General features: G+C 42.7%; 1 protein-coding gene across 2 annotated transcripts in view; it reads left to right on the top strand.

Annotated features, from left to right (window-relative positions):
• Positions 1–17,035, top strand: part of INPP5D (inositol polyphosphate-5-phosphatase D) — a 111,246-nt gene that overhangs the window by 59,663 nt on the left and 34,548 nt on the right. Inside the window, exons 8-15 of one of the 2 annotated variants that reach the window (XM_066598248.1) lie at positions 4,271–4,342; positions 6,299–6,422; positions 9,058–9,164; positions 11,756–11,858; positions 11,945–12,141; positions 12,228–12,345; positions 14,274–14,370; positions 15,425–15,563. In XM_066598248.1, the coding sequence (XP_066454345.1) occupies positions 4,271–4,342; positions 6,299–6,422; positions 9,058–9,164; positions 11,756–11,858; positions 11,945–12,141; positions 12,228–12,345; positions 14,274–14,370; positions 15,425–15,563 (957 nt within the window). The remainder of the gene's footprint in view (positions 1–4,270; positions 4,343–6,298; positions 6,423–9,057; positions 9,165–11,755; positions 11,859–11,944; positions 12,142–12,227; positions 12,346–14,273; positions 14,371–15,424; positions 15,564–17,035) is intronic. The other variant, XM_066598249.1, reaches the window with a different exon arrangement.

The following is a 17,035-nucleotide window of genomic DNA, read 5'->3' as shown; positions in this document are numbered from 1 at the left end:
AAACTACTAATGGGCACTAATACCCATTAGCATTTTATCAGCTTCATTTTCATGTAAATGAGCCTCCAGCAGCTGTTTGCAAATCCCAGCATGTGGTCTGGACTTTGCACTCAGCTGCATTGTCTTCGCAAGGGCTGCTGAAAATTTTCATGAAGTCATGGTCACTTCAGAGGAACCGAGGAATAAAATATGTATACACATAGAGGAGCATTAGATTCTCCTCAGGCTGCATGTACCGATGTCCCTCTCAGATTGTGTCACCCCTCCCACTCTCCTCACTGTTTACCTTTAAGGGTAACACCCCTTTTATTCAAATTTAACTCCAGGTTACAGCCCCTTCTTAGCCTTGAAGGTATGCTCCATCCCTGCCATCCATGGACGCTTCCTTATGTACTTTACAGCCTTTCAGTATATGCACATAGAGGTCAGTTAGATTGTTCTCAGTATATACACACAGAGGTCAGTTAGATTGTTGTGCCAAATTTCACAGTTGTACAACATCAGGAAGTTACATTACTGAGGGGGGCACTCACTTTTGCAAATAGCATTAAATAATCGAGTTGTGACCCCTTTACTTCTCCTATTTAGGACCTAAAGAATGGTTGTGCCAAATGTCATGTTTATACGACATTATCAGGAAGTTAGAGTATTAGATTAGGTACAGTACATAGGGGTGCCAATACTTTTGCACTTAGCATTGGATAATCAAGTTGTTGTGAGCCCTTTACTTTTCGTATTTAGGACCTAAAGAATTCTCCTGACAATTTTTACATCTATATGACATCAGGAAATTAGAGAATTAGTGGCAAGTCAGTCAGTGATTCAGTGAGGGCTTTCTCCTATATATATATATATATATATATATATGTCTGTCTTTTCTCTGTAAATCCTAAATGCACATTTTCACTGTCTGTGCTTAGTAACTCTACATCTTGCAAACTGTTTCCTTGCACAACATGCAGTTTCATAGATATACTGAAAGAGGAATTCTGCGTTCGATTTCGCTGTTTTACACTAGAGGGATTTTTCTGGTGACTCGGTAGGTTTCTGAGCATTTGCAAAGAGCCTTGAGTCAGGGAAAGGGGAACTGCAGACTATTGGATGGAGTGAGAAATTCCACTTTCACATAAGATATATGACAAAGCTTAACCCCCTACTGATTAGGTGTTCAACTATTAAAAGACTATACCGTTTAGAATGAACACAGTTTGTCTTGCAGTGGTGAACCTACCTCTGACAGTTGTATCTCCAGTTCTGTTGTGGCTAGAGTTATGGTTTGGGTCTTGTTTTAAATTCAAGAATCTTGTCTTTAAAATGAGATTATGATTGTAAAAAGAGAGTTCCTTTATTGGGCTTCATATTTCTCAGTCAGAACAGCTTTTTCATCAGGCCATTAGTTGGCTTCTGACAGGTATTAAAATTTGTTATTGTATCTTAGCCAAGTATTAACCTGATGAAAGAGTCAGTCCGGCTCAGAAACATGTAGCCCAATAAAGGAACTCTCTTCTTGCAATCCCGGTCCTCCTTACTGCAGTGTTGATCACCCCCTTGTTTATCCCAACACTTCCACAACTAAATGTACACATACATACCTTACATACCTTAAAGGCATTTTCCAGTCGTGAACTACTTATGACCTATCGTTACGGTAGGCCATCAATAGTAGATCGCCGAGGATCTGCTGCTAGGGACTCCTGCCAATTAGCTGTTTGCCAGGCCAGTGCGTTTATGTACTGAGCTGATTTCTGTAGGAAGTAGACAGCTCTATTCCAACTATGGTGGCCAAGTTTGGTATTACAGGAGAAGTTCCTATTCACTTCAGTGGGAATTTGGTCTGCAATTCCTAGCCTGACCACTGCAGTGGGTAACGGAGCTGTCTGCTTCTCACATAAATCAGCTTATTGCATGAGCACACTGGCCTGGCAAATAGCTGATTGTCATAGATCCATGGTGGCACAGCCTTGTTGATCTACTATTAATGGCCTCTCCTGCACATAGGCCATCAGTAGTTTACATCTGGACAACCCCTTTAAGGCCAGATTCACACAATGAGTAAATATTATGTCATTTTCATTGTAAAGGCTGAAATGCATGGCAGTTGAGCAACATGATAAACAGACTGTGGATTGGAAAATCAACATGTCATAGATTTCGTATACGGTTTTTCTGCTACATCTGCATGAGGTTTTGAAAACCTCCTCACATGTATTGTAATGCAGTTGGTAACAGATTCTCACTTCTCAATCCATACTGAAAATCTCAGACAAATCATGTACTTCTGAAGCGGCCTTAGTCTACATTTCACACAGTGCAGCCAAATAGCTCTTTTTGCCACAATTTTTGCCAGAATTTTCTTAATTCTGGTAAAACTGCATAATTTTCTTTCCATTACAAAAATCCCAACAAACACATGCAAACTGCGGAAAAAGTTAAAATGCATTACAGGAAGGGCGAGGAGAAAAATGAGAAGGCAGATGGAAGTGGGGGAAGATGGCTCTGTAAAAGAACCTGAACTGTCACCTCATGCTGATGTGTGGGGGCCACGGACTACCCTGGCATCAGGGCCAAATGCAACTGCTCTATAATACCGCCACTGATTTAATGTAATAACTGACAAATTTATGGCTGCTTATAATATTTAGTGTGGTTTCACATCTGCACCCCGGGGGTCCGCTTTCCTGATCCATTATGGGAGCAGGAAAGGAGAATCCCCCAGCTGGACGGTTCTGTCTCCGGATGGACCTGAACAGTGCCACACGGACTCCATTGACTACTATGGTGTCTGCCCGCTTTCCGCCCAGCTGCCCGTCTTTTGGATGGGAGAAAAAGCACTGCAGTCAGAGGTTCTGACATATATGTGAAAGCGGCCTTAGTTTGGTAGTCACTTACTGTTCATTTACTGTCATTTACTGTTATTACCCTTTTTCTATACCTCTGTCTCTATTTGTTTGCTTGCTAAGGCTTATTTTAATGAACTAATCCTATTTCAACAAATGCCTTTGTATGGCCGCCTGCACACGGGCGAATTTGCATTGCGGAATCCGTAGTGGGCATCCGCCTCCAGATTCTGCAGCAAATACTGCCTATAGCATGCTATGGCAAAACGTGATTTCCTCTACACAAGCAGAAATAAATTGCAATTTTTTCGAAAAATCGCAGCATGCTCTATTTACGTGCGGATTCCGCACGGACGGCTTCCATTGAAGTCAATGGAAGCCGTCTGATCCGCAGCCCTTCTGCAATTTCAGTAGCGGAAAGGTCGCAGATGCAGCGTCATCGCTAGGCAATGACATGGGAAAAGCAGTGATTTTTTAAAAATCTGCAGTAGAAATAACAAGACTTCAGGACAGGTACCCACGGATGCCGGCTGGGCGCATGCAGAATCCGACCCACCCGTGTGCAGGCGGCCTATATTAGGCAAGCTGCACACAGAATAATTGGAATGCACACTCCACAACCAATGTGTATTTGGTTGCCATATAACAAAAGTTCAACGTTCTCAGATGCCCTTCGTTTTCCACCAAACTATATGACTTAGGCCCTCCGCACACTACTATAATTTGGCTATCAGTTGTCCATGCTAATTTACAGACAGCACGCAACCCATTATATGCCTATGAATCTATGTGCATTAACATTTTTTCACATGGACCAATGAAAAAACACATGACATGTTCTATTCCTGTCTGTTCCACAGAAGAGAAATAGAGCGCGCCAATGCATGTCAGTGCGTTGCCGCTGCGTAAATTGGACAGCCCGTGGACATATGCTGCCTATGCCAGTTGCACCTGAGCCTCTCAAACACATGGCTAGTGTGCACCTAGCCTCAACCAAACTAAATCTGACATCTGAAGAGCGTGGTTCTCTGCAATTTCACAAGCAGCACTATGGCCTTCCAAGGGCAGACATAAAGTAGAATGGACCCCATAGCAAGAGCAAAAATGGCTTCCACTACTGGTGATGGTTCATGTCACCATGCCATCTTTATAACCGGAAAGCCTAGTGCTGTTCTGCTTATAATATGTGTGAGACAGAAGACAGAGGAACATTTGAGGAAAAGCTGTCTAGTACCCGTCCAAGTTAAGGACTTTATTAGGACAGTTTAGATCCTTTTAAGGAATGTTCTTGAAATTCTATGTTTTTTTAATCTTTTTTTTCATTCTTCTACACTTAGCACAATCAGACTGAAAGACAATGATAATTTACATCTTTGTACCTAAGCAAAATGAATATACACTTTTGCGCTGACTGCAGTTTATTCTTATTTCAGGTAAAAACAGTATTAATGGAAGGGGCTGCAGTGAAACACCGCAGATCGCTCATACCGCCCATAATATTTGAGGTAATGTTTTAATTTAGGGCAGTATTTCTCAATGATCCAATTCTTCAGGTTCAAAAGTACCTCAATTACATTGGTCAGACACCTTCCGCCATGAACAAGTCAATCAGTTTGCTTCTATTACCGTACTATCCACAATACCTCCAGAACATATCCAGCGTGCATCGGTGATCCTGACTAGAACACTGTCCCTATAATAGAGTTGGCCTGAAATAATGTTTCTGGCTCCTGCAATATAATGCTCCACACTGTATTAATGTCCAATGTAGAAACTACACTTAGGCCAGTTTCAGACGAGTGTATGTGTTACAGATAACATTACAACCGCGTGTCATCGGTATGTCGTCAATATTTCATCACTATTTGATAAATATTTCCCCAATAGAATAATATCAATACAAAGACAAAAACAGAAATAGGTCATGCCGCGTTTTTAAAAATGTCCATCAAAAATCAGGTAATGTGAATAGCAAAACACGGACCAAATACAGAGCTAAACTACACTTGTCAGAAGGCGAATTATCCCATATTGTAAATGACTACAGGAATCTCTGAGGAGGAAGAGTATGGAGATGTCAGTTCAAAAGCCGGCAGAACTGGGTGAGGATATGCATAAACTGGAATCTGATATCAGACTAAGAGGAGTAAGGAGAGCAGAATATTCATAGGGATTATATTTATATGTGATGCTTACAATAGTGGCCGTATGGTGAGGCCGTTTTCACACGGGCGATAAAATAGTGTGATTTTTTTTCACTTGGTGCAAGAGCACGTGAAAACGCAGAATTATGAAACCCATGCTTTTCAATGGTTTCCTTCACATTTACGATGTTTTCACTCATGCAAGTTAGAGATAAGCGAACGTGCTCGTTTAGGGCAATTACTCGATCGAGCATCGCTTTTTTCAAGTAACTGCCTACTCGGACGAAAAGATTCGGGGGGCGGCGGGGTGGAGCAGGGGGGAACAGGGGGGAGCTTTCTCTCTCTCTTTCCCCTCCAATCCACCCCGCAACCCCCCGCTCACCCCCGGCTCCCCCTGAATCTTTTTGCCCGATTAGGCAGATACTCAAAAAAAGCGATGCTCGATCGAGTAATTGCTCTAAACTAGCGCGTTCGCTCATCTCTACATGCGGTGTTGCGTGAAAAAAAAATCTCAGCATGTCCTATCTTTCTGCGTTTTGCTTTTTTTAATCACCCATGTTTCGCTATGGAGCCTTCGTTTTATCACATTGCAATTCACAAACTTGCGATTTTCATGCAATGTTAATATTAGAAAGTCCTATTGTCCTTTACGCAAGAAAAACGCACAAGAAATCGCAAGCGCAGCAATGTTTTTGTGAGAAAAAGTGAATAATTGGGAAACTGACCACTCATCACTTATTGACTAGAGGAATACAAATGTTTTACTGATTTGTCTCACATTTTGTAATATTTTGACTAATTTGTGTAATTCTCTTTTCAATCATTATTATTGGATTTTACAATAAGCAAACAAACCAAAAAAAAGAACAGAAAATTGATATATATGTCGCGTTACAATACAATTACCGTGATATTTTAAACATACAATGCATTGCTAATTAACATTTTCTTTAAAAGAGTATTCCGGGCTTTTTGAAGTGATGGTTGATGGACAGAGGTTCGCCACTCAAAACGTTTGGTCCTGTCCTAACTATAGTAGAAACAGGAAGTGTGCAAAATGTGCTGCGCTCCCATTGATTTAAATGGGAGGTAAGCCAGCGCTACTGGCTCCCACTGCTGGTGATATCCAACTCTCTGCAGTAGCAGCAGGCACTTTACCCACACTTCCTGCTTCTCTTATGGTCAGGACGACATGTCCTGAGTGGCAGACCCCTGTCCATCAACTACTGATGACCTTCAAAAAGCCCAGAATACCATTGTAACTCTATTTGGATATTAGGCCACAGATCTACCTTAAACCATTATACCTATTTGTAGGTTAAAGTGGACTCTTTAGCCATATCACAAAAGACTCACCTGAAAGTTGATGTTGAAACTGGAAAACTTGTCATCAAGAAGGCAAAAGATGGGCCAGATGAAAAATACTACACCAGCAAAAAAAGTATGTTTATTTTCCTCCAGTGCTATAATGACATTAAATGAAAAAAATACAGAATAATATAATTACAATCTAGAAGAAAGGTTTAGTAGACAGCAGATTCTTCTGGCTGTGAACAACTTGATTTGTCATCTGGATAGCTAATCATTAGCGATGCGCAAACTTTTGAAAAGTTCTGGCTGGTTTAGCGAATTTCAGCAAAACGTTTGGTTGGGTCTGAAGTAGTTTGAACCGAAGTGGAACTTCACTAATAGTGTACCCCTAAAACTGGTGTATAGCAGTGTGAAAGAGCTATAAAAACCCTATATAACACTCTTAGGTCATCTAGGAGTGTTTCTAAGTCCCATTTTAAAGCAAGGTTAATGATGAAAAAAGGAGGAAAAGGATTCATTTTCCTTCTCATTCCTTCTTATTTTTCTTCTTTTGTCTTTTTCCTTCTTCTCCTTTTTTTCCCTTTTTTTCCCTTCTTTTACTTTATTTTTATTTTAGTAGATTCAGCCGAGATGAACTGTCCGACGTTCAGGTTCTTGCTGAACAGAGCATTTAGCAAAGTTTGACTTGAAACAGGGTTCAACTGTTTTGGTTCGCTCAACGCTACTCACCATTGGTAACTTAGGGTGGCTTTATACAGAACAATTATCGTCAAAATAATTACTCAAAATATTAAAAGTACCCTCCCCCTGGTTGTTTCCTTTTTGACATTTTATTATGTGTTTTTTGCCTAATTTGAAACAAATGGATTTATACGAAGATAATGGGAGGATTAAAAGTGCCGAGTAAACCATAATAAGGAAATAGTCCAAGAGATCAATATGTTTAATATAATATTTTACTTCCCAAAGGGACAATGCGAGTCATGTCTGCAAATGCAAAGTTCTTGAAGAGTGTCATTGTATTTTTACAAGATGTATTTTATTTCTGTATCATTTTATTATTATTATTATCGTATATACTCTAGTATTAGCCGACCTGAGTATAAGCCGAGTCAATAAGTTTTACCACAGAAAACTGGTAAAACTTATTGACTCGAGTATAAGCCTAACTATACTCCAGTATATACTAAGTAAAGAAAAAATGTAATACTCACCTCCCAGCCGGCGTCTATGTCTCCGGCGCAATAGTCTCCCCGGCGGTGCAGCAAGCTGCTGGAGACTTCTCCCCGCTGTCATATCCCTGCTCGGCTTTGAATTCCCCCACCATCAGCGCTGTGTAAGTAAGCGCTGTGATTGGATCGAGCACCAGCCAATCACAGCCGGCGCTCAATAAACCAATCAACAGCCATTCAGTGATGTCATTCATTGAATGGCTCTGAATGATCGAGCACTGGCTGTGATTGGCTGGCGCTTGATCCAATCACAGCGCTTACCTACACAGCGCTGATGGCAGGGGAATTCAAAGCTGAGCAGGGAGATGACAGTGGGGAGAATTCTCAAGCAGCTTCCTGCACCGCCGGGGAGACCATCACGCCGGAGACACAGACGCAGGCTGGGAGGTGAGTATTCTGGGTTTTTTGTTGTTGTTTTTTTAACCTCACTCGAGCATAAGCCGAAGGGGGCTTTTTCCGCATTAAAAATGTGCTAAAAAACTAGGCTTATACTCGAGTATATACAGTATTTATTTATTTTTTTGTTGAATTGTAATGAAAAATATTAGCAAAAATTTAAAAGATCCTTGGAAAAAAAATTACTCAAAAGAGCAAATGCAAACAGTTGTTCTCACACAATAAATCACTCACTAGTGTCGTTTTAGCTCACCTAAAAAATGGTTACCGGTTGGTCAAAAGTCATTTTTTATATAAAGTCACAGAAGGTCATATTTGAATGACTTGTAAACAAATTTGCATGGAGATCCCCTCTATGAACCACATTTCAGAGAACAACTAATGAACAATAAGTGCTCTGTGAAAAAGCTTTCAAACAAATGTCATTCATACGCTTCAGCAACTTTTCTGAGCGACTATCTGAATGATAGTCTCTCAGAATAAATGTACCCTTAGGCTCTATTCACATGGAGTTCAGTGTGCATGTTTGATTAGTGCCACCAGATATGTGCCCTAGACATATACAATTCTGTGTCTCTATATACTGTAGCTGTATACATCTGTCATTGGCTCCCATTGTAAAATTACTGTTGTATACTAGCCAAAGGGACAGATGTGCAGCTACTGAAACCTTTGGATATGGTAGATGTACAGGACTGTGCAAAAGTTTTAGACAGGGTTTAGGCAGCAAGCCTACATCCAGAGAAGATCTGTGGTTACTTCTCCAAGATGTTTGGAACAACCTCCCTACTGAGTTTGTTCAAAAACTGTGTGCCTAAAAAAATTGTTGCTGTTTTGAAGGTAAAGTGTGGTCACACCAAATACTGATTTGATTTAGATTTCTCTTTTGTTCACTCATTTTGCATTATGTAAATTGACAGAAATAAACTATTAACGCTTCTATTTTTGAAAGCATTCTTACTTTGCAGCATTTTTTTCACACCTGCCTAAAATTTTGCACAGCACTGTGTGTGCTAAACAGACCGGGCTTCATACCTGGATGAAGAATATTTTGTATTTAGAATGAAAATATTAATTCCATAATGTTGAGTTCTGGACACATTTGAGCTAATTTCTGTCTTCTTTACTTCTCCCTAGTTCTACAATTGATCAAATCTCAGAGATTCCCAAATAAATTGGTAATTGTTCTAGAAACTGAAAAGGAAAAGATACAACGTAAAGAATATATTTTTGCTGATTCCAAGGTATGAAAAAGTTAGAAATAATTATTAAGTATGAGGGATTACTGTGGAGATTCTCTTCATATTTGTAGCTTTCAGCTACAAAAATACATATTTTTACTATCAGAGGCGAAACTTGAAGCTCCTGGGCCCTGCTGCAAAACCAATAATAGGGCCCCCAACTATAATGCTTTATTCATAGTACTGGGCTCCCTATATGGAGAAGAGAGGCCTGATGGGCCGCCTAAAGGCTTATTTAGACACAACGACTCTCGCTCAAAAGACATCTTTTGAGCGTTAATCGTTGTGTGCATTTACACGGCAAGACGATCGCTCAAAATTCGCTCAAACGGCAGTTTGAGTGACAGTTTTAAGCATTCACTTTGCATAAGTTTGTAAATGAAGGCTCACTGTATGCTATTTTCTGCATACAGCTGTTGTCTTCTCAGAGCGCTCAGCTGTTATACAGCTGAGCGCTCCGAGTGGGGTATGCAGAAGACAGGTGGAGCCGTTTGTCTTCTGTATATAGCTGTTTTCTTCGTGGAGCGCTCAGATGGTATACAGCTGAGCCCTCTGACGGGGTATGCAGAACACAGCTGGAGCGCGGTCTTCTGCATACTTCTGCTGTGTTATCCGAGCAGGATAGTAGCTGAAACAATAGTATCAGCGGTGTCCCGCTGAGAACTCAGCGCGCGGCCCTGATAAGGCTCATCATGCTCTTTCAGCTTGCTGAAAGACAACGATGAACGACTTGTGCTCGAAAACCTCATAGTGTCTGTGCAGTTAGACCCAACGATTCTCACTCAAAAGACGGCTTTGAATGATTTTTGAGCGAGAATCGTTAGGTCCAAATGGGCCTTAATGCTCCTGGGCCCGGGTACAACCACATCCCCTGCATTCTCTGCATCCCCTATGGTTACACTGCTTTTTACTATATATTTTTTTGATGCTGATGATTAGTTTCAGTGAATGTGACAGTAATCTGTCTCCTAAGTAAAATTCACAATTTCCGTTACGTTAATCTCCACATCTTCTGTGTGTATAATTTAGTATAAAACTAAGGCAATACTCGTCATATCAATACTCAATACTTTATTCATACATATGTTGCATGGGTTTGGCTCACACGGAATGGTGGGGCATCAGTGAATTCGATGTCTTGGTCTTCTCCCTCTGGGTGTTTGGACTGCTCAGTTGACATCCATGACACTGTCAAACAGCTCCTCAGACTGATTCATGTGGACTGCTTTGGAGAGTGTGGGGGATTTGACAGAGGGTGGATGCTTTTGGCCAACTGGTGCAGACTGACTTAAAGGGGTTGTCCCGCAACAGCAAGTGGGGTTACACACTTCTGTATGGCCATATTAATGCACTTTTTAATATACATCGTGCATTAAATATTGGCCATACAGAAGTTATATACTTACCCCCTCCGGCGTTGGCGTCCCCGTCTCCATGGCTCCGACTAAAGCCTTCTCCTGCCGCGATTAGACGCACTTGCGCTGTCTTCCCTCTTCTGTCTCGCTCCGGCGTGCTCGCGCCGCACAGGTCTTCTGTCTTAAGACAATTACTACCCAGACTCCTTACTATATAATATCCTTCTATAATGAGTGTGTAGTGGCCCAGAGTTAACAGGGCCCCTCCGTAATGTATGAATGCATTTGTCTTGTGCTAATTGTATTGTTGGTGTCTTTCATGTTGCAGCACTGAATGGGCTAACTGTATCCTATGCAAGGATGTCTGAGAATTATATCTTGTTGTCTGTCACGTGATCGTGCTTTATGTATGTAAATGCAAGGTGTTTGCAAGTGTAGAGAGTTGGAGTTGTCTGCCAGTCAGTCAGGCTGGATGAGAGAGACTCACAGACACCTTCAGTTCTGTGTGGCTAGGAATGGAAGCGGCTGAGGGGTAACCTTAGGCTTCCCTGGGTCTGTCGTACCCAGGAGTTAGCGGTGGTATCCAAAGCCATTGACAGAGAGAGAGAGACCGCCACTGCAGCGTGGAGTGCCTGCCAACGTGAGTGCCGACTGGTAGAGAGCTGGAGAGTTTGAAAGGAGTTTGTGTTGGGACCAGAGCCGTACAGATAACTGGGACTGTAGATTCCTCTGGGCACTTGTGATTTCCTCCCTGTCGTATCACCTTGTGATTTTCTGCACTCTTCTCCTGCTGGCGTGAAATGTACTTGTCTGGAACTGGACCTAAGTTTTTCAAGTAAAGAGGCACTGCCGACTGTTCCCGGCTTTGCTAGTTAATCATTACCTGTGAGTGTGGACCCTTTATTCCATTGCCTGGATTCACTGCAGAGGAAGGAACGGTGGCGTCACCCGTGACAACTGACCGCCAAGGTAAACCACGTATTGGGTTACCCCTTTGCAACGCCTGCCCTCTGTTACTTGAACAGGTCCTGTGCTACCCTCAGGGTGGGAGACGGTAGAGCCCCGTAACAAGGCCCAAACTCTACCCTGCTGTCTCCTAGGCTGAGGACCCACTCCATATTGTATAGGCTTTGTATTGTATATGAACTATTTTCAGCCAACATTTTGTCTTTTGGTATTACTATCCAGTATATGGACTGCCTATTATAACTCCATTTATCTCTCTCTGCTTGCATATAGAAACGGGAAGGATTCTGCCAGCTTCTCCAACAGATGAAGAACAAGCACTCTGATCAGCTAGAGCCAGACATGTTGACTATCTTCACCGGAACGTGGAATATGGGTCAGTTATGAGCTTTTTTCTTCCAAAACTACGGAATCGGCTAAAAATAGGTTAACACTTACTTATCGTGGCACATGTTGTAACAGGAGATGCTCCTCCACCAAAGAAAATTACATCCTGGTTTCTCTGCAAAGGACAAGGCAAGACACGTGACGAGACAGCCGATTACATAGAACATGATATTTATGTGATTGGTACGCAGGAAGACCCTCTGAATGAAAAAGAGTGGGTGGAAATATTGCTTCGCTCTCTAAACGAGATCACCAATGCTGAATACAAATTGGTAATTATTTCACCTATGTCATGATACATATGATACACTGCAAATAACTAGGATAGAATACAGTGTTTATTTTCATCTTAACTTAGATTACAATTCAAACACTCTGGAACATACGAATTGTGGTCCTGGCAAAGCAAGAGCACGCTCACCGAATCAGCCACATTTCCACAAACAGTGTGAAGACGGGAATCGCCAACACACTGGGTGAGAAAAGCGTGGGACTATGCAATGTATTTCTGTTCTGCATGTAGGGTCTGATATACAATTTACTAAAGGTTCCCATACACATTAATGAAAGTGTGGCAAACCCACCAATTTTGCTGGGACCAATCAACTGTCTAATGTGCATACGGATGTTCCACCACTCTCCGAGGTAGATGTTGGGAGAAAGAAGAATTAAGCAAGTGAACTTCAGCCTGCCTGACCTTTTGTTCTTGTGGGAGATAAGAGGAGTCTTCCAGTGGAATATTTCTCTCCCCCCCCCCCCATTTAGAACACATGTACACTCAACTGAGTGTGTATATGGGAGTGTCACGACGCACCACCGATGCTCATACCGCTCATCTGCTCCTAGGTTGCTGTCAGATGCTGCCACCTATTACATGCCATATACCACACCTCTGGTTCTGCTCGCCCCCAGTCCTCTGCCAGTAGGGCCAATCTGTGCTCCCTAATCCAGTTTCCCTACCAATAAGCAGCCATTTGAATGCTTGATGGAGATGGCCAAGTACTTTGCTATGGCATAGACAATAAATCACACAATTGTCACTACTGCTGCATTTACAAGGGAGACTGGGGTGCACCATTACTGTGGTTGGTGGGGGTCCCAGCGGTCAGACCCTTAGCAGTTTATATACAGTATTTATCACCTATCCTGTGGATCAGTGATAAATGTCTTTAGGTAAAAAGAACCTCCTTAATCCTCATGTGCTATACCCTAATGCCTTCCCCGCTCCAGAAGTAGCACTCAAGAACACACACACCACTAAATACATTAGAAGAAAATACAAGGATCTCTCCCATGATCTGTTGGTACCCAGGACTGCAATGGTAACAAGAAGGCATGCTCTACAGTTAGAGGAAAGAAGGTTTCATCACCAAAACAGAAGGGGGTTCTTTACTGTAAGAGCAGTGAGACTGTGGAACTCTCTGCCTGAGGGCGTCGTGATGGCAAAATCTATAGAGGAGCTTAAGATGGGACTAGATGTCTTTCCAGAGTGCTATGATATTACAGGATATAGTCATTAAATAACCAGCAAGGTTGTTGATCTCAAATGTTGATCCGGGGATTACTCTGGCTGCCATTATGGAGTCAGGAAGGATTTTTTTCCTCCAAATGAGCTTAATTGGCTCGTTTTTTTTTTTTTGCCTTCCTCTGGACCAACAAGGGGGGAACAGGCTGAACTAGATGGACATTGTTTTCATTCAGCCTAAAATACTGGTACTATGTTACCACTATACACACACTGGCATAGATCCATTTACATATAAACCAAAATACATAGAGATATATACAGCACCTTACTATGGCATATTTTTGGTGTCAGCTTTGGGATCCCTGTGTCCTTTTCCATGGGTTAGAGACCAAGAACTGTGCTCATGTGTCTCCTTGTTCACCTACTTTATAGCTGCTGGTTGCAGTGTGGAATGAGGAGGTGTGGGGAAACACTGGAGAGCAAAGACTGTATGTGATCAAAGCTCAGCAGATGCGCATGTATGCAGACCTTTCCTCTTCTTGCTAGCCTTGCCTCCTGCAAAATTGCCAAGTGCATCATAGGAGAAGGTGCTAAACGACGGGGTAGGTAGCTTAGGGCTTCTGTGCACGCACTAACCTGCTAACTTTTACTGAAGCAGAGCCCCAGGTTGCATTCATGCTTCTGCTTAATTTGCCAAATCACCTGTTACTTTAACAATCCGTTAGGGAGAACTGGTCACATCCCCCCACCCCTACCCCGTGTGTGAGGTAAGCCATCTGACACTTAAGAAGACACCAGACGTCGTTATAAATGGCTCATGGTGGATGGGGTCTGTTGGAGACTTTCCATTGAGCCCACGGAGCTTCAAGTCAGCCATAGACATAGCTCTCTGTATCCACCACTAACATTTCACTGACCACATATTCTTGTATGTAGGTAACAAAGGAGCAGTTGGTGCCTCATTTATGTTCAATGGGACATCATTTGGTTTCATTAACAGTCACCTTACTTCAGGAAGTGAAAAGAAACTCAGGTACTAAATTTCTTCTTCTACATAGGTACATTCAGATGTGTGTATATAGGGTTGCCTATGTTAAAACATATATTTTATCCATTACTTATTATAAATAGTGGTTCCTTAGAGCTCTGGCTTAGCTGGGTGTCTGAGAGGACTCATAGAGTGAAGTCCTCTTATTGATAGTTTGGGAAACAACCCAAATGTATCTATATACTCAGTGTTATGAGGTCCTAGTAGGCCTATATCTATTGAGTAAGCTTGGATCTGGTATGATATCTATACATTAAGCTTTGTTCTAGTACCATATCTATGTAGTAAGCTTGGTTCTGGTACCGTATCTGTTCAGTAAGCTTGGTTTTGGTAATGCCTCTATACAGTAAACTTGGTTCTATTATCATATCTATGTAGTAAGCTTGATTCTGGTACTGTATGTATGAAGTAAGCTTAGTTCTGGTATCATATCAGGTCAGTAAGCTTAGTTCTGGTAACATCTATGCAATAAGCTTAGCTCTAATAGTGTATCTATGTAGTAAGCTTGGTTCTGGTACTGTAAATGTTCATTAAAATTGGCTCTGGTAATATATTTTTGCAATAAGCTTAGTTTTGTATCTATATAATAAGCTTGGTTCTGTTACCATATACGCAGTAAGCTAAGTTTTGGAACACTATCTACAGTAAGTTGATTCTGGTACCATAACTATGCAGCAGAATGATTGATGATGATCAAATGTAAATGCTAAGTTTATTTATCATTGATTTTTCATTAACAATGGGCAATTATCGTTATAATCACCCAAAACTAAACAAATTGTAACAATAATTGGCCAGTATAAGTGGGCACCTAATGGAGCTTATTCAGGTTGATTGCCTAGGGCAGCACGAGCTGTGAATACAGCCCTGATTAGGTGTTCTAATGTAAAAGTGCCTTTCTCAGGTTCCTTTTAAAAGCTATATTTAATAGTTTTTGATATACAACAGTTTACTTCACATTTCATGGAACATTAGTTGCTATCGGTAAGGAGACAGCATGCAATCATCATGTCTCCATCTGTTGTTTTCTCTTAATTAGGAGGAAGCAGAATTACTTTAACATACTGCGGTTCCTAGTCCTGGGTGACAAGAAGCTCAGCCCTTTCAACATCTCACATCGATTTACTCATATTTTTTGGCTTGGAGATCTTAACTATCGTGTTCAACTGCCAAACAGTGTAAGTGGTTTACTTAATGGCAGCCAGATCTGCTCCACATCTCCAGCTCTGAAGTTGGAATCCTTGGATTAGGCCAGGTCCACACATGGCGGAACAATTCACTCGAAATCTGCAGCAGAAATCTACAATAAGGTCAGCAGCAAATGCACAGCAACATCTGCTTGTTACATGTATGGATTTTGCTGTGGATTTACTGCGGATTTCTGGTGAAATCTACTGGTGGATTTTTCTACCATGTGTGGATGCAGCCTATAAGCCACTGGCGTAACTATAAGGGATGCAGGGGATGCGGTTGCACCCGGGCCCAGGAGACTTAGGGGGCCCATAAGGCCTCTCTTCTCCATATAGGGAGCCCAGTACTATGAATAAAACTTTATAGTTGGGGGCCCTGTTGCAGGTTTTGCATTGGGGACAAGGAGCTTTAAAGGGGTTGTCTCGCGGCAGCAAGTGGGGTTATACACTTCTGTATGGCCATATTAATGCACTTTGTAATATACATCATGCATTAATTATGAGCCATACAGAAGTTATTCACTTACCTGCTCCGTTGCTAGCGTCCTCGTCTCCATGGTTCCGTCTAAATTTGCTGGCAGCTTGCTTTTTTAGACGCACTTGCGCAGTCTGGTCTTCTCCTTTCAGCACGAGCCGCTTCAGTGTGCTCGCCGCTACAGCTCTTCTGCGCATGCGCAGACGAGCTGTCACTGCTCGGGAGCGCGCTGGAGCGGCCATTCTGTACCATCCTCTCTTAGAGGAAGGTGCAGAGCCGCCCAGCCGAGAAGCCCAGCCCAACAGCCCAGCCGAGAAGCCGCCCAGCCGTCCAGGTAAGTGATGGGCCGGGGGGGCTGCCGCTGGGCCGGGGGGGGGCTGTCGCTAGGCCGGGGGAACTGTCGCTAGGCCGGGGGGGGGCTGTCGCTAGGCCGGGGGAACTGTCGCTAGGCCGGGGGGGGGCTGTCGCTAGGCCGGGGGGGGCTGTCGCTGGGCCGGGGGGGCTGCGCCGGTTACCTGCTGCCTGGCGGTGGGTGACTGTGTGCCGTGGTCGGCCGCGTTGAATCCAGGGGTCCGGTCGGCGGCTGCGGGGCGTCTGGTTGTCAGGGAGACACAGCTGGTAGCGTCTCGGGAGCGCGCACGTCGGGCTACAGCAAGCGAAGGGAAAAGAGCTGGCGGCCATCTTGGGAAAATTTTTATAAGTTGCTGAAACGCTGGAACTGTAAGTAGAAACCAGCTAGAAAAGTCATTTACAGGGGTAATTAGTAATGTATGCTTAATTAGGGGGACTGGGCAAAAAAAAAATTGACTGCTTCCTCGAGACATCTCCTTTAAGTTACACCTCTGTGTTAAGGGGTTAAGAGGAGTTGGGGGGCCCCAAGGTAAACCTTTGCACCCGGGCCCGTGAGCCTTTAGCTACGCCCCTGCTATAAGCTATTGTCATGGGAGGAGATGTAATGATGCAGAATTCAGGATATGATGCAGCA

The sequence above is a fragment of the Eleutherodactylus coqui genome, chromosome 1, assembly GCF_035609145.1.
Source record: "Eleutherodactylus coqui strain aEleCoq1 chromosome 1, aEleCoq1.hap1, whole genome shotgun sequence".
NCBI classification, from domain to species: Eukaryota; Metazoa; Chordata; class Amphibia; order Anura; family Eleutherodactylidae; genus Eleutherodactylus; species Eleutherodactylus coqui.
Note: the sequence above shows the minus strand (reverse complement) of the source record. Positions and strands in the feature narration are given on the sequence as shown.